The sequence below is a fragment of the Adiantum capillus-veneris genome, chromosome 24 (assembly GCF_014529385.1).
Source record: "Adiantum capillus-veneris isolate H3 chromosome 24, ASM1452938v2, whole genome shotgun sequence".
NCBI classification, from domain to species: Eukaryota; Viridiplantae; Streptophyta; class Polypodiopsida; order Polypodiales; family Pteridaceae; genus Adiantum; species Adiantum capillus-veneris.
Window position 1 is genome coordinate 90,894,076 of NC_140954.1, and position 25,778 is coordinate 90,919,853.

General features: G+C 44.8%; 1 protein-coding gene across 1 annotated transcript; it reads left to right on the plus strand.

Annotated features, from left to right (window-relative positions):
• Positions 1–859: 859 nt before the first annotated feature.
• On the plus strand, positions 860–24,959 carry LOC147426750 (30S ribosomal protein). Its single transcript, XM_086498109.1, has 5 exons — positions 860–1,202; positions 23,723–23,866; positions 23,955–24,182; positions 24,289–24,397; positions 24,518–24,959. The coding sequence occupies exons 1-5, from the start codon at positions 909–911 to the stop codon at positions 24,625–24,627; spliced, it is 885 nt and encodes a 294-aa protein (XP_086354235.1). The 5' UTR covers positions 860–908; the 3' UTR covers positions 24,628–24,959.
• Positions 24,960–25,778: the final 819 nt, after the last annotated feature.

Genomic DNA, 25,778 nt, shown 5'->3' on the forward strand with positions numbered 1-25,778 from the left:
CTTGGAGTGAGAGAGGGGGAAAGGACCTGTTTATTCAGATTGTTTTGTCTTTTAGCTTGAACATGCGCATTTTTAGTGTGCCCATCATGCATATTCCAAATATTATATTGAAACATTTGGGGCATGAAGCTCATACCTCGATCTCCATGCATAGAGGGCCCAAACAGAGGGTTTAAAAACCTTTCTTGAGAGCCCCTCATAGCTTCAACATAGGACATATGGGGCATTTGGGCACGAGAGATCAAGGGGGGGTTGTGTTGAAGTTGGTGCATAGATTGATGCATGTTGTTCAACAGGAAGGGGCTAAGGCCATTTGGCATCGCCCCGCGATGTTGACTTCCTTCACCCATGGTTGCATTCGAGACTTGAGGTTGAGACCCTAGCCATGTCCAATGGAACTTGAGAAGTAGATGGGGCGATGGCCGTGGGATTTGGGGTTGCCATGGAAGCTGCAAAATCTAAATGTGACTGCACTGACAGTCCATTCATCAGTGCTTCGTGGAGCGACATTGGGGCTTCCCCCCAAGGGGGAAAGTGTTGAGACTGTCAACAGGGAGGAGTAGACTTTGAAGGCGTGGTAATGAAAGGGCTCGCCGGACAAGGTAGGAGATGACTTGCATAGGTCGCGGAAGAGAGAAGGCATGCTTACCCATACGGCCCAATACACCATGAGAGAACACTCTGCATTTTATGCATCCAATGCCAGCACCGACAAACACACTTGAGTGCCGAATTAGGAGCTCAGTGTGTAAACACCCTTAGAGATGAGGGTCCCTTAAGATTCTTATAAGCTGGGGATTCTGGCCATGACGTGGGAAGATAAGAAACGACTTTGATTCATTTAGCTAGATACTTTGAGTCAGCGATTAGTACAGCAACAAGCTCTCCTAGCTCTCAATATTTTGGCCATGGCATTTTCTACTGTGTCGTTAGGGCATGCAGCAGCCAGCCTTTCAAGCTCCTGCAGCGGCGCCGAAAACAACATCAGCAACAAGATTGCGTCCTCCTCTTCCAAGGTTTCCAGCTCCTTCCTGCGCGGTGATGGCATCTTCTGCAGCTTCCTCTCGGGCCTCCATGGTCTCTCCCTCTCCGATCCTTCCCTTTCTTGGCGTCCTTCTCTGCGTGGAAGGGTTACCACTTGCATGACCTGGGGAGGTACTCTAGCCTCAGTTCGCCTCATTATCCAGGGAAAGCATCTTGAGGTATCTACATTCCGAATTTTTCTGTAGAGATTGTGTGTGTGTGTGTGTGTGTGAGAGAGAGAGAGAGAGAGAGAGAGAGAGAGAGAGAGAGAGAGAGAGAGGGTTGAGGTCGCAGTTATGGGATATTCAACCAAAATTCTTCAATGCAGTCTTAAGTGTTCCTATGAGTGCTGCAAAGAGGCGTGCTTTCAAATGCCCAACTTCATGCCACATTGTAGAAAGTACTCAACTGAGACTCGGTGTCTATTTCAATACCGCATGATCGTTGTACTTTGGATTGAAAATGCAAAAGTAAAGCTAAAATGATCTAGTAGATGAAGATACAAATTTTGTCTTGGATACACTTCAGTATAATGAGCTGTCTTGTTGACATTTATTGGTATACAGAACCTAAGCATAAAAATACTGGTAAAAGATTGGATTCCACTCTTAAGACCATTAGATTAGTGGGTCCCTCTTGCTATATATAGGAGCTTTTATTAACGAGTAAGTCGATGAAGAAGCTACCATGGATACCCCAGCAACAACTGTCTGTCATGCTGGATACACCTCGGATTTGCTACCCTCAACTTTGTACCTTGGAAAAATGTATGGAACTTCTTCGTGGAAATTGGATGGCAAATAACTGTCCAAGAAGGGTGAGTGCTCGCATCGAAGAATCCCGATCAAACATTCCAACGAGCTTGAACCACATCTCGTTCGCTGTCTTCAAAGGTTGAATGGCTAGAGAATTTATTGTAAGAGATTCGGCAATGGCCGACATTGCCTTCCCATTAGCAACATCCCAATCGACACGATTTTAGATACTTGTCATCTCTAAGGCGGGTGTTCCTATTGTTAGGATCCCTTGTAGGACGGGGCTCCAAGCCGTCGACAATGTCCCATAGGCCTTTGTGTGAGAAGTAGAGTCGCATAATTAAATTCCAATGGGCGTAGTTATTGCCGTCCAGTTTGGTACTGACTCTCGAGCAAGGGGGGCCATGTTGAAGTTGCAAGAGTTGAGCTTAGTGTCGTCTCGCCCTCCAGAAGATGGTCGCAACAAACTTCACCTAGCGGCTTCGCCCTGAGCCGACCCTCTGAAAATCTTTAGTGCTTTCCCTCTCCTGAGCTTCAATTTTCAAACCGCTCCAAAATCCCTCCGTTCAAGCCACCAAGGCAAGTCAATTTCTCCCTCTTTGAATCTCAAAAATGCCCTATTCTCCTCAGCCCACAACGTTTTAAAACGCTGGGTTAGTGGGTGAGAGGGGGGGTGGGGTGAGCGGTCACTGCAAGGAAAGGGGAGAGAGGTGCCAGCCAGGTGGAATAAGTGGATAGCGTTTTAAAATGTAGGAGGATCAAGGGACCTCGTCGTTAAGCCCGCAAAACGCTATTGTGGGGAGTTCATCAGCGCCGTTCAAGGGACTCTCCTACGCCTTCAAACACTAGCGACGGCCACCGGGTTTTGGTTGGTAGGGTTTTGCAACGCAGAATGCAGTAGGGGGTGAAGATGATGTCGACGAGGGGAAGGGGGAGAGAGGGTTTTCACGAGCTCTTCTCACTCTCCATCGTACAACTCCTCTTCCAAGGCTCTTTAAGAACACAGCTCTGATACCATGTCAAAGTCGACCATGCGGAAGCGTAGAGACCAAGGAGAGAGAGAGAGAGAGAGAGAGAGAGAGAGAGAGAGAGAGAGAGAGAGAGAGAGAGAGAGAGAGAGAGTCTCCTACACCAATCCACCTTGGCAATGAATAACTGAATGTGTGTACAATGGGGGTAAGGGGGTCACATATATACCCACCTCAATAAATTGCTCTACCGAGACTTTGACAAATAAGTAAAATAAATACCTAAAAGCCAAAATAAATAATGGGATCACTTTAGGCAATTCACTTAAGATGCCAAAACTGTTAACACCCTCTCTGCAACTCATAGTGGACATAAATAGTGAGACCAAATCGTTGAAGAAGCTACCATGATCACCCCAACAACAATTGTCTGTCATGTTGGATACACCTCGGATTTGCTACCCTCAACTTTGTATCTTGGAAAAATGCCATACTGAGCATCGGTTGCCTTTTAGAAAATTGAACTGTAGACTACATGTAACACATTGTTGACATGTCAAAGTCTAAAGAATGGAGCCAACTTACAGATGTCGGCCGAGGGGCTTAAACCCTAAGAAGAAGAAGGGCCCCGAGTGACATAAAGGATTTAAATAAAGCTGGACTCTCAAGACTTGCGCAAATTGAGGACGTGGCAGATTTCTGAAAATTGCGCTGGCATGATGATGTGGCAAGTTGTACGGAATTCCGCGTTTTGCATTGGTTGATGACGTGGCAGGATGTACGGATCTCCGCGATTTACGCTGGCAGCTTTTTGGCTTTGCTTTTGGACCAGATGCTTTTGAGTTTGAAGGCTTTTCACTGTAATTGCTTATTAGGCCAAGGGCCTTTAAATATGAGGTTAGGGCTCATTCTTTGGCATGCTTCCCAGAGAAGGTGCAGAGTCTGGAGTACCGGCTTGTACTATGTTGATGCAATATAAAGAAATACCGAAAGGGGCACCAAGGTTTGGGGCCAATACTCTCTGGGGTGGAATTCCGCCACTCCGTGTCGCGTGTCGTCTCTCTTTTAGTTCAGTTGTTATTGAAGTGTTAAAAGTCTGTTCAGTCTGTTCTTTTCTATTGGCACGTGGTGCCCGTCTTGTGACAGTGGTATCAGAGCATCAGGCGTGTGCTTTTCTGAAAGCATACCGGTCCGACAAAAGAGCAGACAAAGCTATTGGAATTTTATTTGAGGTATCTTCGCCCTCCAACCCGGACTTATCAACCACTCCCACCCTTACTTCATCGCGCATTGGGCGCGCTCCCGTCTTCACCGCTCATGTCTTACAGGGCATAAGCCATTAAGATCACTTGCAAGAGAAGGATCCAAGATTTGTTTCGAGTTGCTGTTTTTCTCAAAGGTAGTGCCATGCAGATGTTGATGTCTATAGCTACCAAGCAGCACACTCCAAGGACTTGGCAAGCTTTCAAGAAAAAATTAAAAATTGCTCGAGGTTATATGGTTTCTGACATCTTCCTTCGAAGTGCAACTTTTGGCAGAGTGGGGTATCCTGAAATGCTTGCCATGGAAACCCTAACAGATTATAATTTGAAATTTCTCAACATCTCTTAGTAGATGTCTCTTCACGAGCAATGACCTTGGAATCCAGTGCAATTGCTATCTTGGGACTACCATCGCTGCCAACGAAAACACTCTCTGTCCAAAAGCTGATGGATCATGCTGTGCTCGGCTACGACCCTATGGAATGAACCTAACCCTAATTTTTTGGTGCAGCTTTCAGGATGGAAAGTCAACCGACTTTTCGAGCTCGACTGATGTCGAGATTGCTTTTTTTAAAGTTTGAAATCTGTTTGAGAACTTGTTTGGTGATCCTATTTGGAATTTGTTTGAAATGGATGGTAACTGTTTTAAACCTGTCTTGGTGCCGATTTGAATTGTTTGACTCTGGTTTTTAATACTGGTTTCAATGATTGGTGATTTTACTCCCAGGAGTAGTGAGAAATTATGTTTGAGAATGCTTGTTCATACTCATGGCCCGGACCCTTGTGGTTTTTTGCGGGGAGGGTATTGAATGATTGAAAAGTGTTTTTTTTTTTTTACTCATGGCTCGGACCCGTGTGGTTATTTACGGGGGGAGTATTGTTGTTGTGACTCCCGGCCCGGACCTGGATGGTTATGCGGGAGGAGTATTAAGAAGTCTGAGCAGTGGTTACTCTCAGCACCTCCAAACGACGCAGGCTGCGGTCTGGGGGGTGTTTGGTTGTAAAAGGCCTCTATATCTCCTGGCCCAGGCCTTTTTAGGTTATCCGGGAGGAGTGATGAGGGAGTCGTTGAATATCTCCTGGCCCGGACCTTATTAGGTTATGCGGGAGGAGTGTTTATCGGCAACTTTATGTTTCTATGTTTTGTAACATGCATATGTAAGCATTTGTGTTGCATTGTGATGTGCCAACTACTGAATATTCGTGCTTAGATGAGATTGCCTGGGTATGTAATTTTAGTGCATCAAGACACTCGTGGAAGATCAGTATGGTCTGGGTGTGATGGCTAATTTTACTACGCCGGAATATCAAGAGTTCCGATCTGGACGAAAGGAGAAGCTAACTCCTTGATCAAAAGAGCCGAAGGGAGAAGCTAATTCCTTGATCAAAAGAGCCGAAAGGAGAAGCTAACTCCTTAACAAAAAGAGCAAACGGAATGTCCCTCAGAAATTTTTGAGTTAACTTGAGTTGTTTTGCAAATATGTTGTAATCGCAGACGATGACTCTCTTTCAAGAAGGGGAGATGTAACAAACTGCTGACGTGTCAAAGCCTAAAGAATGGAGCCAAATTACGGATGCCGGCCAAGGGGCTTAAACCCTAAGAAGAACAAGTAACAGAAGAAGAAGTCCTACCAACTTATGGGGACCCCGTTCGATGGGGCCCCGAGTGACAAAAAGGATTCAAATAAAGCTTGACTGTCAAGGCTTGCGCAAACTAATGACGTGGCAGATTTTCGAAAATTGCGCTGACATAATGACGTGGCAGGCTGTACGGAATTTCGCGTTTTGCGTTGGCTGATGACGTGGCAGGCTATACGGATTTCCGTAAATTATGTTGGCAGCTTTTTGGCTTTGCTTTTGGACCAGATGCTTTTGAGTTTGAAGGCTTTTCACTGTAATTGCTTTTTAGGCCAAGGGCCTTTAAATATGAGGTTAGGGCTCATTCTCTGGCATGCTTCCTGGAGAAGGTGCAGAGTCTGGAGTACCAGCTTGTACTGTGTTGATGCAATATAAAGAAATACCGAAAGGGGCGCCAAGGTTTGGGGCCAATACTCTCTGGGGTGGAATTCCGCCACTGTGTTGCGTGTCGTCTCTCTTTAAGTTCAGTTGTTATTGAAGTGTTAAAAGTCTGTTCAGTCTGTTCTTTTCTATTCGCACATGGTGCTCGTCTTGTGACACTACACTATGTCCAAGAATCCCCATTCGTGAACCGTGAACACATCACGTCCAAAATACTGGAAGATAATGAATTGTGGAACACATCTTGTCCATGATCCGACCAACAACAATGGATTTGTGCACTTATCCATAGTGTTTTAGATACGTCTGATTGGTTCCCTACCAGATGCATGTGCCTTGAACTCCGACGCACGGGTTCAAACACCGATAACTTGAACTCCAACACAAGGGTCCAAATTAATTATAGGGAGCACTATCTGCCACTCTCTACAACTCACAAGCCTAACTGAAGCAGGTGGCAGCACTGGTCTCCATGTGACTAGAAGACAGGTGTCTTTGCCAATGTAGTCACCACCACACCAGCAGCCTCTTTGTTGTCCGTCCCACCACTGCGCTCTCTCATGATGCTTGCTTTTACCTTTATCCTTTGTAGAGCCTCTGTCTTTGCCTTGGGGTCTGCAAATCTTTAGACAAATGACCACGCTTTCCACAATTGTAACAACAGTTCTTGGGCTTCTTTCGGGTATCCAAAGCTACAAGTGCTTCCACACCTTTCTCAGAAATCTGAATTTTGCCTTGAGTTATCAACATTCCAACAAGCTTGAACCACATTTCGTTGGCAGTCTTCAAAATCTGAATGGTTGGAGAAATTTATTGTAAGAGATTCGGCAATGGCCGACATTGCCTTCGCATTAGCAACATCCCAATCGCCACACGATTTTAGATACTCGTCATCTCAAAGGCAGATGTACCTGTTGTTAGGATCCCTTGTAGGACGGGGCTCCGAGCTGTCGACAATGTCCTATAGGCCTTTGTGTGAGAACTAGAGTTTCAATGGGCGTAGTTATCGTCGTCTAGTTTGTCACTGGCGCTCGAGCAAGGGGGGGGCATGTTGAAGTTGCAAGAATTGGGCTTAGTGTCGTCATGCACTCGAGAAGGTGTCCGCAACAAACTCCACCAAGTGGCTTCGCCGTAAGCCGACCCTCTGAAAATCTTTAGTGCTTTCCCTCTCTTGAGCTTCAATTTCCAAACCGCTCCAAAGTCCCTCCGTTCAAGCCACCAAGTCAAGTCAATTTCTCCCTCTTTGAATCTAAAAAATGCCCTATTCTCCTCGGGCAACAACGTTTTAAAACGCTAGGTTAGTGGGTGAGAAAGGGGGGGGGGGGGGGGAAGGGTGTGAGAGCGTTGTCACTGCAAGGAAAGGGGGAGAGGTGCTAGCCATGTGGAATAAGTGGATAGCGTTTCAAAACGAAGGAGGATAAGGGACCTCGTCTCCCAGCCCGCCGTTGGGCAGCGTTTTAAAACGTTGTTGTGGGGGGTTCACCGGCACCGTTCAAGGGGGTCTCTTATGCATGCAAACGCTAGCGATGGCTAGGGGGTTCCGATTGTAGCGTTTTGTAACGCAGGAGGTAGTAGGGGGTGAAAATTATGCGACAAGGGGAAGGGGGTCTTCACTCCACTCACTCTCCACGATACAACTCCTCTTCCAAGGCTCTTTAAGAACACAGCTCTGATACCATGTCAGAGTTGACGATGCGGAAGCGTAGAGACCAAGGAGAGTGAGCACGAGAGAGAGAGAGAGAGAGAGAGAGAGAGAGAGAGAAGAGAAAGAAAGAGAATTTTTAACGTCGTGGGAAACTATCCCAAAAGACCTCATATATCTATCCAACGAGAGTTGAACTCAAGACTTGTTATTCCAGAGGGAAAGGGCATAACCAATCTACCACACTTGGGTGATAGAAATGTTTTACCATTTTCCTCTTTTTATTAACAAACTCACACACTCACCCACACACCCCCGAGAAGAAGAGAATTTTTAACGTCGTGGGAAACTATCCTGAGAGACCTCAAAGATCTATCTGACGAGGGTTGAACTCAAGACTTGTTATTCAAGAGGGAAATGGCATAACCAATCGATCACACTTGGGTTATACCATTTTCCTCTTTTTATTAACACAATCACACACTCATGAGAGAGAGAGAGAGAGAGAGAGAGAGAGAGAGAGAGTCTCCTGAACCAATCAACCTTGGCAATGAATAATTGAATGTGTATACAATGGGGGCAAGAGAGTCACATATATACCCACCTCAATAAATTGCCCTACCCAAACTTTGACAAATAATTAAAATAACTTATAAGTACCTAAAAGCCAAAATAAATAATGGGATCACTTTGGGCAGTTCACTTGAGATTCCAGTACTCTGAACATAGCAAGGGTCATCAATCTTCCCTTTGAAAAGATTCAAATTGGGTGTGCAGGAGAACTATACAAGGAATGTCTTAAGAAGAAAGAGTCAATCTTTTGGTGCCACGCTTGAGGAGCTTACGTCAAGCTAGAGAGAGCCTTTTGCAACGTATAATCTCGTCACTCGATCTTGGAAGTTGGATCACATGGACATCCTCCTCTAAGTAGCAATTGAGAAAAGCCAACTTGACATTAATTTGGGTCACAGGCCATCGATGATAAGTTGTTGAAGCCAAAACTATTTGAATAGTCACCATATTTGCAGTCAGTGCGAAGGTCTTATCATAGTCCACTCTTGATCTCCAAGAAAAGCCCTTAGCAACGAGGCATTCCTTATGCTCATTCAAAGACCATGTGAGTTGTACTTCTTATAGTAGACTCACTTGGCACCAAGGACCTTGTGTTTTGTTGGCATTGGAACCAACTCCCATATATTTTTCCTGCATGGCCTCTTCCACTTTGGTTGTGAAAGGGCGGCCTCAAGTGTAAAAGGTTCTCTGTCCTTTGTCACTGAATACATCAGGGCCTAATTTTCTTGTAATAGAGCTCCGTTTGTCTCAACTTGCTTCAACCGTCAAGACGGCCTCATAGTACCTGTCGCACGTGACTGCTCTTCTTGTTCCAATAGCGTTGGAAGTATCTCATCCCAAGTGATAGCATTCAATCGACCACCTGTAATCTACAAAGAATATAAGTTGGTATGATGGGGAGGCAACTGAGCCAAAAGTTGAATGGCCATGTCCTCCAAATTGATTCTCTTGCCCATATACTATCTCCTGTTGGAGCTCCTTAATCTTGTTGATATGGTCTCTCATGGATGTTTGCTTGTCATGGAGGGTTCACAACTGCACCTCTTGCAACAGAGTTGGACACCCCAAGCCAAAGATCTACGGAAACACACATGAGAAAATTGCAAACATCAATTGAACTTGAAAAAGGTGAAAGAGAGAGAGAGAGAGAGAGAGAGAGAGAGAGAGAGAGAGAGAGAGAGCAGGAGAGTGATTCTGAAACCGGCTCGTAGGGCGGTGGAGGTAGGCTTTCACTTGAAACTTTATGTTAACTTTACGACACAAAAGGAACTTCACGATTAAGCCTGTGACTGGAATTCAACACTTCAAGACATTTCACGACTTGGTAGCTAGAGCGCTACCAAGCAGACAACGACATCCTGTTGGTCCCAAAGACTGGCGCCCCTTTCGGTATTTCTTTATTCTTATTAAACTTAAGAAAAACGTGTAAACTTCTACAAGTTGTCCCACTTTTATCGGGCTGAAATTCCTCTACTCTAACCCGAGTTCGGCAACATAACCACAGTAGAAGTCTCCACGGACAAAATCCCAAGTACATAGTGACTCTCCACGTACTTTAGAGCACTTTACAAAACCTGGCGAGAAATTACTGCACATTGAATTCTCTGTTTTGCACTCCGATTCGCGTGCCGATCACTTCTGTGGATAGCCCTCGAGCTCTCGCACCTATAGGGTCACTTGTCCCTTGAATTAGACGAGATTCCTCACGGGAAATCTCTCTTAATTGTCTTGTACAAGCACCCAATGCTTTCCCAAGGCCCCTGGCAACTAAACAATCCGAATGCTTCCACCTATCCCTCACCAAGCTGTCCAAACCTGTCCATGGCTGTAATTGCAGGTTTTTGACCCAATTTTGCCAACATAACGGCGCAAATATCCCTGTAGGTCAAAAGTACACGCCAAGGACACTTTCCCTTGCGGTATGGAAGCTTTCTAGTGAGCTGCAGGTCAATTTCAGCATGCTGTAATTTTCTGTTTTGCCACTGTTATAGGCCTACTGCCCTGTACATGCATCCCAAGGCCTTTTCGAGGCTCCCCTGGCGATTCCCTGCAGTTTAGGTGTGAAACCCTAAACCTGCAGAAAAACATAGCATGCTGTAATTCTCTGTTTTGGACCGTTTCGAGCGGAGGGAGCACGTCTAGGTGTGTCTCAAGTGCTCCCGCATGCAATGGGATAGTTCCCTTGTAAATCGAACGAGTTTTCACGCGAGAAAACTCTCCGTTTTTGCATTCCTTCGTGATGGAATTGTGCGTACTTGAAGGGGATTAGCAATTAGCTAATCCGATTCTTGTTCAGAAGGCTCTTGCCTTGGCAAACGCGCATAAAACCCCCAGAACTGTACATGGTTATCTGAGAAGCCCAACTAGTGGGGCATTACCATATGTGCAAAGGGGAGAGAGAGATGCGCGAGAGCAAATCGTCGCGTTGCATAGAGCATGGGAGAAGGCAAGCTTTCCATTAAAGCTTTAATCACTTGCACCCACTGAACTGAAAGAAAGAGAGAGAAAAGAGACGACACAAGGATGTCCCAACCCTCAAGGGCCCCCTTGCTGTGTTGCCAGAGCAAGTACTTTCTTTATTCTTGCACAATGCTGATACAATGACTAAATGTTGAGATGCTGATGCTAAGGGGTATTGATGCTGTGGTACTTGACAACGACTATGTCGACGACGATGATGATTTCGTCGTCAAGTCCGGGATCTGCGACGATGGTGACAATGACGATGACGAAGGTGTCGTTGTCAAGATAGGGATCTGCGATGACGATGACGATGACGAAGATGTCGTTGTCAAGATAGGGACTGCGATGACGATGACGACGACGACGATGGTGTCAACGACGATGGCGTCAAGACTGAAAACTGAAAACGCTAGATGCTCTGCTATGGATCTGCTACTGTGGCGGTACTGCAGGGCTGATTTGCAACCGCCGAGTCGTGCAAAGGCTGAGAATGGAAAACGCTGGCTGTCTTGGCTGAAAACTGAAAACGATAGGCTGGTCTACTACTGATTGGTCAATGCGGCGAGGAACTGCAACGGGGAGTTGCGGTCCGGCGAAACTAAGGGCTGAAATCTGAAACGCTGGTGGCTGTGAGCTGAAAACGCTGGGCTGAACTGTTGAGAAAACGCTAGGGAGCCTGAGGGTGCGTGCGGGTCTGTTGCAGTCTGTGTCCTGCCTCTTTTGCTTCTACTGAGTGCCCAATGGGTTTCTTTTATAGATATTTTAGTGGTTTGCCCTACCTACTTTTCCAACAAAAGTCACTTATTAAATAATAAGTGAAAAAATGTGTACTTTGGCAAAAAGGGTTCTATGCTCTTGAAAATGCTCATGCTGAAATGACTGTACTGTGCAAAGGAGGGCATGCAACTATGACCGGCCTGGGCATGCACGTCCTGCCAGAGGCTCACAAAGTGCTAGGCTAGGTCCTACGTTAAGACTGACACTAGACTATGGCAGAAGCACATCCACGTGGTGCAAGAGAAGTGCGCACGTGATAGCTTGTGATGACATCTTTCCACGGAGATTTCTTGGAGGTTGGGACACCCCAGAGTGCTGCTACACTCGCGGAGTTCGCCGGAGTATTGTCCTTCAATGGACGTCGTAGCAGACATCTTCATCATTTGCCTCACATCTTCGGCTTCATGCGGTTGTTCAACATCCGGCGTTGAGAGGGGGTGTTAGACTTACACCACTCTGCTGCTTCACAGGTCTAGGGCATACTTGTACGACTAGTATGTCTCCGGCCGTCCACCTTTGTCCGGGCGCCCTCATATATTTCAATATATCATTTATGTTGGGTCGTGGGGGATTTTTCCAAACATTTGCCTTACCTCCCCTTGGGCACCTATTTATAGGGCCGGTGGGGTACCCACTTCTATCATACTGATTGTATTGGGTCTTCTGCTCATGGTAGTCATGGAGGGACTGATCGCCCCCTCTTCACCAACTCTAGCGTTTGTGGTCTCCTCTCTCTCTCTCTCTCTCTCTCTCACTTCCGCACACACGCACTCTCACAGTATAGGTCTTATGCTATGGTAGTCAAGGGGACTGATCACCCCCTCTTCCCCTACCCCAGCGTTTTGTCTCTCTCTCTCTCTCTCTCTCTCTCTCTCTCTCTCTCTCTCTCTCTCTCTTCCACACACGTGCACTCACACACTACTAGACCATTTTGAAGAAGAACTGCATCAAGGTTGTGCCCACGTGCATCACATTGAACCACAAAAGGTTTTGAAAGATCTGGCAAAATGATTACCAGATCTAAAGTCAACTTTCCTTTCAAGTGTTTGAAAGCTACAATTTCTTTGAAAGTAACTCTCTTCCCTTGTAGTGCATGTAGTGGAGAACAATTTCAGCAAAGTTTTGGATAAATCTCTTGGAATAGAAGATAAGCCTATGATAATCTTTTATTGTCTTCTTTATCGGAATGAAGTGAGCATGCTTGCTGAATCTGTCCACGACTCTCTAAATTCCAGTCTACCCACTTTGAGTCGTAGGAAGATCGAAGATAAAGTCCATTGCTATACTCTCCAAGGTCGGTTCGGAATGGTAAAGGCTATAAGAGTCCCTGGTGTTTTATGTCTGTCAAACTTGACCTTCTGACACAACAAACAAGTGGGTACAAACTCATCCACATCCTTTTTGAGTTGAGGCCAGTCGAATTACTTTTCCACCCCTTTCAAGGTACTCTCGATGCCTCTATGCCTTGCAAAAGGTGGACTAGGGCATTCTGTTAACACCTTTAACCGCAAAGCTTTAATGACACACAACATAGTCTTTCTCATTAAATGACAGTGTGATGAATTTGACTTTTTGCCCTCATCAAGTTCATTCACATAGATCGAGTAAACAAAAAGATTGATGTCACAAAGTGATGACGTGGCTACCGGTAGCAGAAACCCTAATTTTTGCCAAAAACCCTAATTTTGCAAAAAACCCTAATTTCTAGAATCCCTAATCCTAACTGCTGGCTGAAACCCTAAAATGGCTGGAAACCCTAAAAGCAGGCGGCCATGCCACGCGGCTGTAGTGTACAGATATTTCCGAAAATCACGGAGGTTGGATTTTTTTTTTTTGAGCGACGCAACTCCCAGCTTTTGGGGCTACGCTTTGCTTTATTTTGTTCTCATTGAGAGAGAGAGAGAAACTGCTTTTGCAGTGAAAGCTTTTGGGGCTCTGCTTTTGGGCATCCCTTGTAATCTTTATTTACACGGTTTAGGGCTCACTCTGCAGAGCATCTGGACGTAGAGTCTGGGAGTGAAACCCTAACCGCTCTTTGTACTTTGACATTGATTTAATACATAAAGAAATACCGAAAGGGGCGCCAGTCTTTGGGGCCAATATCTCCAGGCACGGAACTCTGCCGGGCCAGTGCAAATCTATTGTGATCTGTGAATTGTTTTGAAGTGGTTATTTGGTGCTATCGCGATTGATTCTTGACTTGGAGTGTCCAAGTCTGTTACAATTGGATTTCATTAATTTGGAAACGACGACTCAACTTGCTGCTTGAAGGTGATCTTATTAAAAGAAGACACTGGTAGAAACGTCTCGCAAAACCTCTGGCAATAAGTGCCCAAGGTATCTTCTTTTGTCATCCTCAAATGGTGCCAAGCCGTGATGATATCCTCTTCGGACTCTTCTGTAAGCCATGGTGAAGCGAATTTCAACCATTTTGTAGGTTGGTGTTACCTTTCAGATAGGACGCGGCCCTTCGTACTTTGGAGGTCTTTGAAAAACGTCCTAGTGTGTGCACTACTAGTGGGATAATTAGGGGTACAATATAATGGGGGGAGAGAGAGAGAGAGAGATATGAAATGAAATGATATATTAACGTCTACAAAAGGCCAAAATGACCTATGAGACGAACTGATTAAAATGATGAGTCTAGTACCAAGTCTGGGTACAAACAAAGAAAACTACAAACTAAAAACTGAGATAGGAGTGCTACCGACTCCTATGGGTGGCTGGTAGGCTGAGCAATGGTATCATGCCACAAAGATACAAAGTGGGGATAAGTGTCACCATGATACAATATAGCAGTGGCATGAAGCCTATCCTGATCGATACTCTGGGTGTCGTGCTAGAATCGTGTGGATCCTCTACCGCAATCTTTGCCGGTGCTGCTTGGCTGCCCTCCTCAATCGTGGTCGTCTCGATCCCCCCAACTGTATAGCTCGGTCAATGAGAGTACCGCTGGTGTGTGTATGGGTGGGAACCGAGCTCTGTGATGGTGGTGTTCCCTTTGCCTTTGTGGTACTCGGACTGAAGAAATCTGAGATGCGTCTCTGGGATTCTCTCTATCTATGCCCCTCTCAATAGAGAGTCTCTATGTCTCTGTATCTCAAGTAGAAATAATCCGAGACATCTCTGATCCTGATATCTCATGACTCTATCTAACGAGTCAAAACCATCTCTGAATAAACAATGAAAGCGTCCCCGTATCTCATAGTAGACTGTGCAGTGACATATGTAGTGAAACTCTGTCTCTGGCTCTGCATGACATAACTGACATATCCTATTGTTTGCTGGTATGCCTCTGAATCTACCTGTCTCAATCCCAAGCTGGTGTGAATATGTGCGAATCTGGCCTATGGCACATCATAACCCATGAGATAGATGTGTGTCCATGTAGTTGGGCCGTGTGACAAATCCGTCTGTCGTGAGTTGGAGAAGATGCTCTCTATAGAAAGCCCTCTTCGTACCCAACTCCCGTTATGGCTCTATCCATGTCAAAAGGTTACATGTGGTGAATCTAATACCAGGTATGGGTACAAAAAGTACAAAGAACTGAAAAGAAAATAGGGTGAAAGCTGATACAAAGGAAATAGGAAGTACAAAGGGTGGGCTGATACAATGCAATGGAGCTCTCTGACAGTCGAGGCATCATATACATATACATCAGTATCCGGGATGGCTCCTATGTCGCGCCAATATGGTATGGATCCTCTGTCGCAATCTGCGTCGATATCGAGAGGCCCCCTCATCCATGGGCGACGGGACAAACCCAATTCTATCGCCCAATCAAGCAGTATGCCTCTGGTGTTGTTATGCTGTGGGGGCTGCTCGAACTCGTCCGTCTGTGACTGAAAGAAATCTGTAATCTTCCACTATCGCCGGATCTTTCTCATTGTGCCCCTCTTCAAGAGGTCCTCTTTGTGTTTGCGAATCTCCAGTAAGTATAATCCGAGGCATCTCTGATCTTCGTATCTCATGACTCTAGAAAGTGGCCCAAAACCCTCTCTGAATAGAGAGAGAGAGAGAGAGAGAGAGAGAGAGAGAGAGAGAGAGAGAGAGAGAGAGAGAGAGAGAGAGAGAGAGAGAGAGAGAGAGAGAGAGAGAGATTGAACTTGCAATAGCTAAGGCTAATAGCAATGTATTGTTGTCAATCAACAAACTCGATTACAATGCTTTTATGAGAGCCGCTTCAAAAGCATGTAGAGGTATAATCTACAATGCTATTGGGCCATGTAGGCATCTTACGTGGCAAACTAGAGGTTTCTAGAAAGTTCTTCGGGAGGTCATTGGTAATTTTTGAGTTTCTCTCTCTCTTTTGCTTAATATCTATAGTTGAGAACAAATTGCTTTGATTTTAGAGGGCAATATGTGGCAGGTTCTAGGGTTAGGGTTTTTGTGTTTAGACCAAAAGCGCAACTCATCGTTGCATGTTTCTGTTCAATTATAGAATATCTCCCTCTAAAAAGGGGGTCCCTACCTAACTGTTGAGTCATAGCAAGAATCTTTCAAGCCGTGCTATGAATTTCTGTCTAGATTCTCTCTTCTCTCACTGGAGGGGTGTTTTTTTCACACGTATGGCTGCCCAATCAAACATTTGCAAGCGTGAGAATATGATTAATTTTATACTTGAGGCTTTAAAAATTGGGGTACCCAAATTTTTTGGCCTAATGTTTTGGCGATTTCGCATTGTGGACATGCGCTCAAGCCTCTTAAGTTGCGACTTATACCTTATGTTATGAAGTCCTATTGCTTGACTTAATGGATATTCATGCATCTTCTCTAGAGAGAGGAACTTCCTCTCTTTAGAAAGCGTAGTTTTCTTTCTCTAACAACCAAGGACTATTTTCTTTGGAATTTGCTGTTTTTTCTCTTTGTAGAATTTTTGGCAAAATTTCTCTCTAAACCAGAGCTGATTTTCTCTGTAGAAATTATTTTTCCTCCTCTCTCTCTCTCTCTCTCTCTCCATCTGTGAAAAGCACTTGCTTTTGCTTTTCCCCGGAAAGCATGTGCTTCTTGCCTTCCCTTGAAACGCACTTGCGTTTGTGCTTTTGTTTTTGCTTTAAGGCATGTGTATCTGTGGGCTAAAAAGCCCAAGGCTTTCAGGAAATTGCTTCTAAGCTTTAAAGGGAAGAACCTACATGAGAGTCTTTAAACTACTCTGACACATCTACACAGAGAGTGTACTTGGAGTGTCACAAAGTGATGACATGGCGGACAGCAAAAACCCTAATTTCTGCCAGAAACCCTAAAATTCCTGCAAACCCTAATTTCTGCCAAAAACCCTAATTTTCGGAAATCGCAGAGGCTGAAAAAAAAAAAAGGAAAATGATGAGCGACGCGAATCTTGCTTTTTTTTAATAAAAATAGAGAAAAAATCTCTCTAAGAGAGAGAGAGAGAGAACTGATGCTTTTTATTTTAAAAGCTTTTGGGGTTCTGCTTTTGGGCATCCCTTGTAACCTTTAAATTAGTGGTGAGGGCCTCACTTCTCAGAGCATCTGGACGCAGAGTCTAAGAGTGAAACCCTAACCACTCTCTAGTACTTTGATGATTGATTAATACAAAAAGAAATACCGAAAGGGGTGCCAGTCTTTGGGGCCAATATCTCTAGGCACGGAACTCCGCCGGGCCAGTGCAAATCTATCGTGATCTGTGAATTGTTTTGAAGTGGTTATTTGGTGTTGTCGCGATTGATTCTTGATTTGGAGTGTCCAAGTCTGTTACAGTGGTATCAGAGCACGGCCGATTTCTCTTCTACGGGAAATCCGATCCCCGAATTTTTTTTTCCGTGGCACCATGGCTTTAGGCAATGATCAGTCGACTCCCTCTGCATCTAGAGATGTAGGCAGGGATCACAACGAAGATTCCGGCAGAGAGTATGGCCCGCCTTGGCCTACTAAGGCGGAGCGGCGAGAGATAGAGCGTCGCCAGTTGATCGGCGATGCAACAAAGATGATGCTCAATTTTGCCAAGGACCCGAAGATGGCAAAATATATGTCTCTTTGGAAGGTACAGATGGAGTGGCAGAGAACCACAACACCACTCCCGAAACCCGCTCTCAAGAAACCTTCTGCCTCCAAGAAAATATACGGAGAAGGAACTGGAGAACGTGGTTGATGCACGGATTGCTCAGCTTTTCGACGTGCAAAAGAAAGGCAAAAAGCACGGCAAAAAGCAGAAGAAAGGCACTGACTTCCCGGGATGTTTGGGTCGTCGGTCCACATTTGACAAGGCAAAGAAACAGAAGAAGCGTGTTCGATTTGAAGGAGTACCCAGTTCTTCTTCTTCTTCTTCTTCTGATTGTTCTTCTAGCTCCTCGGATTCGAGCGAAGAAGACAGAAAAGGTAAAAAGCGAAGCAAGAAACAAAGCTTCGGAAAGGGCAAGAAAAAGGCAAAGAAGGCTACATCTCGCCCAGAGACTGACAGGTCTACTGAGGACTCGTCTATAGACAGCTCAGATTCCGATGACGGAAATTTTTATGTGAACAAGAAGAATTTTTACAAAGCCAACCAGTATGACTTACTCAAAGAAAAAAACAAGAAAGTCCGAGAGTTTAAGGAAGGGTGGCCACTCGATCAAGTTTGATACTTTTCAGGATACTCAGATGATTCGAAGGCTTTGTCTTTTATTCAGCAGTTTGACATCGCTTTCGCGGAAGGACGCTATTCAGAGCACTCCAAGATTCGGAGAGTTGCCTCTTACTTTAAGGGGAATGCTCGTACTTGGTGGTCCACGCTTCTTTTAACAAGAGTGCGCCAGTTAAATGACTGAAATTTAAGAAGCTTTTTATTTCTTCTTGGTTGACGCAAGAATATGAACGAGATGTACAAGCTGCTTGGAACAATCTTCGGATGATCAAGAAAGATACAATCAATGCTTATTGTGAAAGATTCTGGAGCTCTTTTCTACCCGCCTCTTCATTCAAGAAGATCTCATTTAGAGAACAGATTGAGCGGTTTACCTTGGGTCTACCTACAGAGATTCGAGATCATTGCTTGGAACAGAAGTCAGCTTCTATTCAGGAGTTGATGAGTCATGCGAAGCGGGGCTTTGCCATTCACTCTGGCAGTCTGACCTACCCCACAGATGAGGCCATGACACAACGAGCCGAACAGACTTGTGGGAATGAAGGTAGAAAGAAAAAGAGCAACCCAGAGAAGAAGGATGCACGACCCAAGCTTACTCCTGAGGAGAGAGCTCACTTCATCAGAGAGGGGAAGTGCTTTGGATGCAGGGAACATGGACATATCTCCGCGAAGTGCCCTAAAAAGGCACAGAAAGAACAAAATGATAAAGACGACGACAGGTCTGAGAGTTCGAGAGCAGCTGAGGAATGTGGCAGAAAAGGCAGATAGAAAAGCAGAACTGGTACCACATGGCGTGGGACCTGTACCGAATCTAACGAATGAAAGTACAAACTTTGCCGCTTTTGGGGCAAAGTGAAGGATCAGGAAGCTCTTTTGAAGGAGCCAAGGCCAACTTCCTTTCACTTGGAATTGGCGGCTCGATTTGGAATTACGCCCGATAGACTGACGTCACATGCGGAGGTAGTTCGACTGGCACCCGGATGGGATGTTGCCATTACACCGAGCATTGGCAAACTTTGTTTGCAATGACAGGGGTGTTTAGGGCACGCGAGTGACGTTCTACTCGGGATCCCTTGGTACCACAAGAACTACGCCGTGGTTGACTACCGGGCCGAGAAAGCGACTTTGATAAATGAAGGGCTTAGAGATTGTACTTGATGAACTTCAGTCTCTTACTCATTCTTTTGGGAGAGAATTGAACGCTGGATAAAGGTTGAATATGTTTTGACCTGATCAAAAGAACGCCAAGATTTTTCTCCACCCTCATACTGATTGCTTTTCAGAGGGCCTGAAGATCAAACCATTGATCTGATACCTGGAAGCACGCCACCGAATCGGCCACCTTATCGTGTGAGCCGAGCACAGAATGAAGAGATTATGAACCAAGTGAAAGACCTCTTGGAAAAGGGTCTTGTCCAGCCTAGTACTTCACCGTATTGCTCTCCAGTGTTGTTGGTTTTGAAGAAAGACGGATCTTGGAGAATGTGCATCGATTATAGCGCTCTCAACAAAATCACCATCAAGAACAGATTTCCGATTCCTAGGATCGATGATATACTCGACAGGTTACAGGGATCCTCGTGCTTTAGCAAGATTGACTTGAAGAGTGGATATCATCAGATCAGGATAGCGTCGGAAGACGTCTACAAGACAGCTTTTCGGACGACTTTTGGGTTATTTGAGTTTTTGGTGATGCCTTTTGGCTTAACCAATGCTCCTGCAACATTTAACTGGATGATGGACAGGATTTTTCGAGAGTACAGGCTATTTGTTGGCACTTTCTTTGACGACATCATTGTTTCCTCCAAGATGAGGCAGAACAGAGAGATCATCTGCTTCAAGTCTTTCAGGCATTACGAGATCACACGTTAGTGATTAATGCAAAGAAAAGTGAATTTTTCCTACCAGAGATACACTTTACACTTTTTAGGGACACATTGTGTCAGCAATAGGAGTGCAAATGGACCCGGCCAAGATAGAGACTATCCGTGATTGGCCCGATTTGAGGAATGTCCATGAAGTTAGAAGCTTCTTGGGACTGTGTTCGTACTACAGGCGGTTCATACGAAAGTTTGCAGAGGTTGCTTCCCCTTTGCATACCTTGACATAGAAAGGAGTACCTTTTTCGTGGGGACCCACAGAGGTGACTGCCTTTCGAACATTGAAAGAGAAATTGACTACGCGACCTATTTTGACTTTGCCGGACTTGCAGAAGTCATTTGAAGTATATTGTGATGCTTGTGGTCGTAGTCTGGGTGCGGTCTTGATGCAAGAAGGCCATGTCATAGCTTACGAGAGCCGTTTGTTCTCTAGGCCGGAGATGACAGCACAGATCTATGAGAAAGAGCTTTTGGCGGTTATCCATGCTCTTACTCAGTGGCGGCATTACCTACTCGGAGCGGATTTTACTGTCTTTATAGACCATCAGAGTTTGCGCTACTTCTTGTCACAGAAGCAGCTTTCGGAAAAGCAGATGCGGTGGGCGAACATCTTGTCACAGTTCCACTTCCAGATTGTCCATGTGCAGGGACAGAAGAATGTGGTGGCAGATGCTTTGTCTTGGAAACCGTTGGTTCTGGCTATTCCCGCGATACATCATAGGAGCTTCGAGGATATGGCTATTCCCGCGATACATCATAGGAGCTTCGAGGATATGGTCGATCAGTATGCCACAGATACAAATTTTGCAGATATTTTCACACGGATACGGGATGGGGAGACAGTAGCGGGATACTCCCTTCGGGAAGGCTACTTAATGCGAAAGACTATGTTGTGCGTTACACAGCCGTTGAGGGATAAGGTTATGACTGAATGCCACTGTCCACCTTTTACGGGTCACTGCGGCATTGCTACCACCATGAAAGGGGTAGAGAGACTCAAGAAGGATGTGGAAGAGTTTGTGCGCAGTTGCTTGGTATGCCAGAAGGTCAAGTTTGACAGGCATAAAGCACAGGGATTGTTACAGCCTTTACCTATACCCACCCGCCCCTGGGAAAATATTGAAATGGATTTCATTTTTTTTTATCTCCCGAGAATACAGAATGATCACGATGATTTTCCGATTACATGGCACGTCTGAGACGATTCTCTCCGACAGAGACCCCAGATTTATAAGTGGTTTTGGAAGGCAATTTGGGAGAACATTGGCACGCAGTTGCAGTTCTCGTCATCGTTCCACTTGCAGACTGACGGGCAACTTGAGATTGCCAATTCAGTGATTTTAGATTTATTGAAGTCTTGTATCTCGGATCAGAAGACTCAATGGGAAAAGAACTTACCTTTGGTGGAATTTGCCTACAATAACACGGTACACTCTTTGACGGGGAAGACGCCATGTGAGATTGTTGAAAGCGTTGCGAAGGTTCCATCCTTCTTGAGCATGAAAGATTAGATATTTGAAGCGGATGAATATTTGCGAGATTTGGATACGGCTTTTGCCAAGGTTCGCGAGACTTTGCAAAGTCTCAAGAACGACAGAAAAAGGCAGCGGATCGCCATCGTCGCGACTTGAAATTGAAGGAGGATGATTGGGTGCTCTTACTTTTGAGAAGGCACGCCTACGAAAGAAAAAGGGAAAGGAGAGGCTTTTTCCAAAGCTTAGTATGCGATACTACGGACCTTTCCAGATCACTGACAAGATAAATGATGTCTCCTTCCGATTGAAACTGCCAGATACTTGGAGGACTCATAATGCATTGCATGTGAGTCTCTTGAAACTTGTTAAGGGTGATGTGCGAAGTGGATGGAGGAGGAGGACCTAGCAGATACTCAGATTGTGAATCTTTACCTCGATGTTTTGGTTTAGCATAGTCTTCTCCAAACGGAACCCAGAAACTCAGCCTGGCCGAAGATCTGGTGCAGTGGGATGCACAAGAGGGGAGTTACTCCGCTCCTTTGTCAACAGATGCCTCGATTTTGATACTAAAGTCGCTGATGTCTCTCTGAGCTTCAGGGATACTGAGAGCTGACAGTATTCTGCTGGATGACTTTATGAAATGGAATTCCTGATTATGATACTGATTTGTTCTTGACTTCTTGTGAGTGCAAGAACTGATAGACGAAATGACTGCAGCATTTTGGTCTGATTGATCTCGAATAGACATGGTTGCAATAGGGGTTAGTCAATCGGACATCGATGAGGTCCCGATTGGACCTAGATGCGATTGCTAGCTACATTGCCGATAAATCATGGTCTAAGATCCGAATGAATGTTGAATGTCATGTGATGTCCTGTGATGTGACTGTCGATTTTGTACATGTGCTAGATGTGTGTTCCTAGTACGTAGGTACTACCAGTCAATGTCTGCTAAGACGGTTTATGGCTTTTGTCGGTTTTGCAGGCGTAATCGCGGTCGATTACAATGCTTTCAAGAGGGGGGTATGTCACAAAGTGATGATGTGGCGGACAGCAGAAACCCTAATTTCTGCCAGAAACCCTAAAATTCCTGCAAACCCTAATTTTTGAAAACCCTAATTTTTGGAAATCGCGGAGGCTGGAAAAAAAATAAAAAAATAAAAAAGGAAAATGATGAGCGACGCGAATCTTGCTTTTTTTTATAAAAAAAGAGAAAAAAACTCTCTAAGAGAGAGAGAGAGAGAACTGATGCTTTTTATTTTAAAAGCTTTTGGGGCTCTGCTTTTGGGCATCCCTTGTAACCTTTAAATTAGTGGTGAGGGCCTCACTTCTCAGAGCATTTGGACGCAGAGTCTGAGAGTGAAACCCTAACCACTCTCTTGTACTTTGATGATTGATTAATGCAAAAAGAAATACCGAAAGGGGCGCCAGTCTTTGGGGCCAATATCTCTAGGCACGAAACTCCTCTGGGCCAGTGCAAATCTATTGTGATCTGTGAATTGTTTTGAAGTGGTTATTTGGTGCTGTCGCGGTTGATTCTTGACTTGAGTGTCCAAGTCTGTTGCATGGAGCACGAGTCTGAAGGCTGAAGGCTCATGCCATCCATTGTATTCAACCTCAATCAATGAAGATACCTAACCGGGGTCGCTAACAATGGCGGTTCAGGGCCACCAACTCTCTTGTGCAAGAGCACACCGCTCAACCGTCTTTTCCATATCCTTTCACTCTCTTGTTTTGTTGTCAGTTGTTTTTAAAGGATTGAGCTAAATCAAATTTTGTCGTTTGTGGGAGTCCTCAGTGTTCTGTCCCATCACTTGCTAAAAGTGGTTACAGTGATTCAGTATGAAAAAGTGCCAAAAGCCTAGGCTAACAACTTGAATGCACAGGCACTATCTAGGGTGGTTAACTGATTGATGGATCAAAAGATGTAAAATGGCCATATAAAATTCCCTAGACAAAAATAATAACATAACTAGATTGAAATTCATATGCAAGGCCAAACTGGCTATAGAGCCATGAGAGGCAATGCAAGTACCACCAATTGGTTCAACAATCTCTCCCTCAGCTGTAATTAAATGGAACATACCTGAAGGAGACATAGCGATGCTCACATTTTGGGCTGGAGTGTTTTGGAGTCCCAGCTCTTTAAGTTCGGTGAGATGAACATGGACTGTGAGATACTAGACCATTCACCTCTATGCATGCAGACAGTTTCAATGTTTTTCCAAATTGGTATTCTTTCTGTGCTTCACAACTTTGTTTACAATGTGATAGCTTCTGTTTTAACATTATGTCAGTGTGGCAGCTCACAGATGCAATCAAAACATATGTTGAGGATAAGATTGGGAATGCAGTACACAACCAATACAATTTGTTGCGTGAAGTGGATGTTCGGATGTCTGTACGCGGAGGTGAATCGGGGCGAGGGCCAAAATTGCAAAGATGCGAGGTAATTCTTGATTCAGTTGTTGATTGTTTCTGTAAAAACTTCATTGTCCGCATTCTGTTCATTTACATGTACAGGACTTGACTATCAGGTGACCATGTTTACTAAGAAGCATGGAGTGGTTAGAGCTGAGGAAGAATCAGACAACATGTATGCTAGCATTGACCGCGTCTCAGATGTAGTGTCCAGAAAACTACGCAAGATAAAAGAAAAAGATGGTGGGCATGGGCGTCTGAGGCATGTACCGAAGGTGGGAGAACTATTGGCAACAGAAGAAGTAGAGTTCAAACCTAAGGAACAAAGTGATCTTCCGGATGAGGTACCTGCAGTCTTAGAGTCAGCTTCAACAGACATCTTCAATTCATGCTTCTTTCCTTTGATTGGGAATTCTGAACTCTTGCTTCTTTCCTTTTGAATTGTGCTAGGTGGTCCGCACAAAGTACTTCGAAATGGTGCCAATGACTTCCACTGAAGCCCTCGAACAATTGGCCAATGTTGGCCATGACTTTTATGCATTCAGGAATGCTGAAAGTGGTATGTCTAATACTTAATATTCCATATTTCTGAAGTGATCATTTATGAGACTTATGTTCGCTTCCAAGGCTGGAGCTTTTTGGATTTGAAGCTGCATTAATGAGTTGTTTATCATCGCAGGAGAGATCAATATCTTGTACAAGCGCAAGCATGGTGGATTTGGGCTTATTGTGCCTAGAAACAATGAATCTTGGGAGAAATTGGATAACGGGGCCACAAAGAAGAGCTAGGTTGCAAGTTACAGTGGCTCTCTGATTGCTCGTGTGGAATGCAGGAAGAGAGAATATGGTTGGGCATGGCTTGTGTATCTCAACCAGGAAGAGTACTGTATATAACTTGGTAATCGCTGTATGGTTTCCTTGACACAGCTGTGAAAGCTTTGTACTCATGGTGGCTCTATGTTAGGTGGCCGCCATATTGAAAGTGATTCGGCCAGTTCCCCTATACCCTATGCGATGTAGGAGGTCACTTTGAGCTTGGTTACTGCGGTTGACTTTTGAAGGAGGTCAGCCTTGACCCACCCTTAGTTTTGGCTAATGCTCAACATAATCTTTCTCCTCGAGTCTAATCTGTTACTATGTTGTTGATTGGAGGCATGAAAATTTCTCTCTTTATATTTTGTTTACTAAGCATTTTCAGCATTGACGATCTTGGGTTTCCAGGTTCTTCGCAACTTTATCTCAAATAGTGAATGTTTTGGCTGTTTGGGGGCACTTCTGCCGTAAGAATCCTCTCTTTATGTATGTAGAGCTGTTTGCTACTTCTCTGTTTCATGAAAAGAGTGCAGGTGCCTAGATTATTTTCATTAAAGTGTCGAGGACTTTCTGTCAAAGTTGATGAAGTGACATAACCAAGGGTGGTGAATGAAATTGGTTCTTTAATGGATGAGGTAGTCCTGTGTGAAACCCTCAACAAAAGCGATGGACTCAACGAAGAGTTGGTAACTGTGTAGCTTGTTGACATTGTTGGAGGATTCCTGCCCCAAATATTATTGTTCTCATGCTTAACATCATGCATTTAATCCTGTATAAGGGGCCCCATGTCCACACAAAATGTATAGGTGCACGATGCTTGACATCATGCATTTGACCCCTTATAAAATGCCCTATGTCCACATGAATTGCATTAGGTGCATGAGTGGACAGTGGGTGTCCACAGTGCAGAAAAGGAGTGTGCAATGTTATGACTGCATTTCAAAGTTCTTTCGGAAAAAAGAATAAGATATTGGATTTGATGTCAATTGGGGGTTTGGCAAACATATGTGCTGAGTCTACACTGACTCACTCTCCCTAGACAATGGGATAATTGCCCTCATAAACGGCCACTTCAATATCTCAAACATGGCCCATCTTACAACTTCCTGTTATTAGTGTAGCCGGAC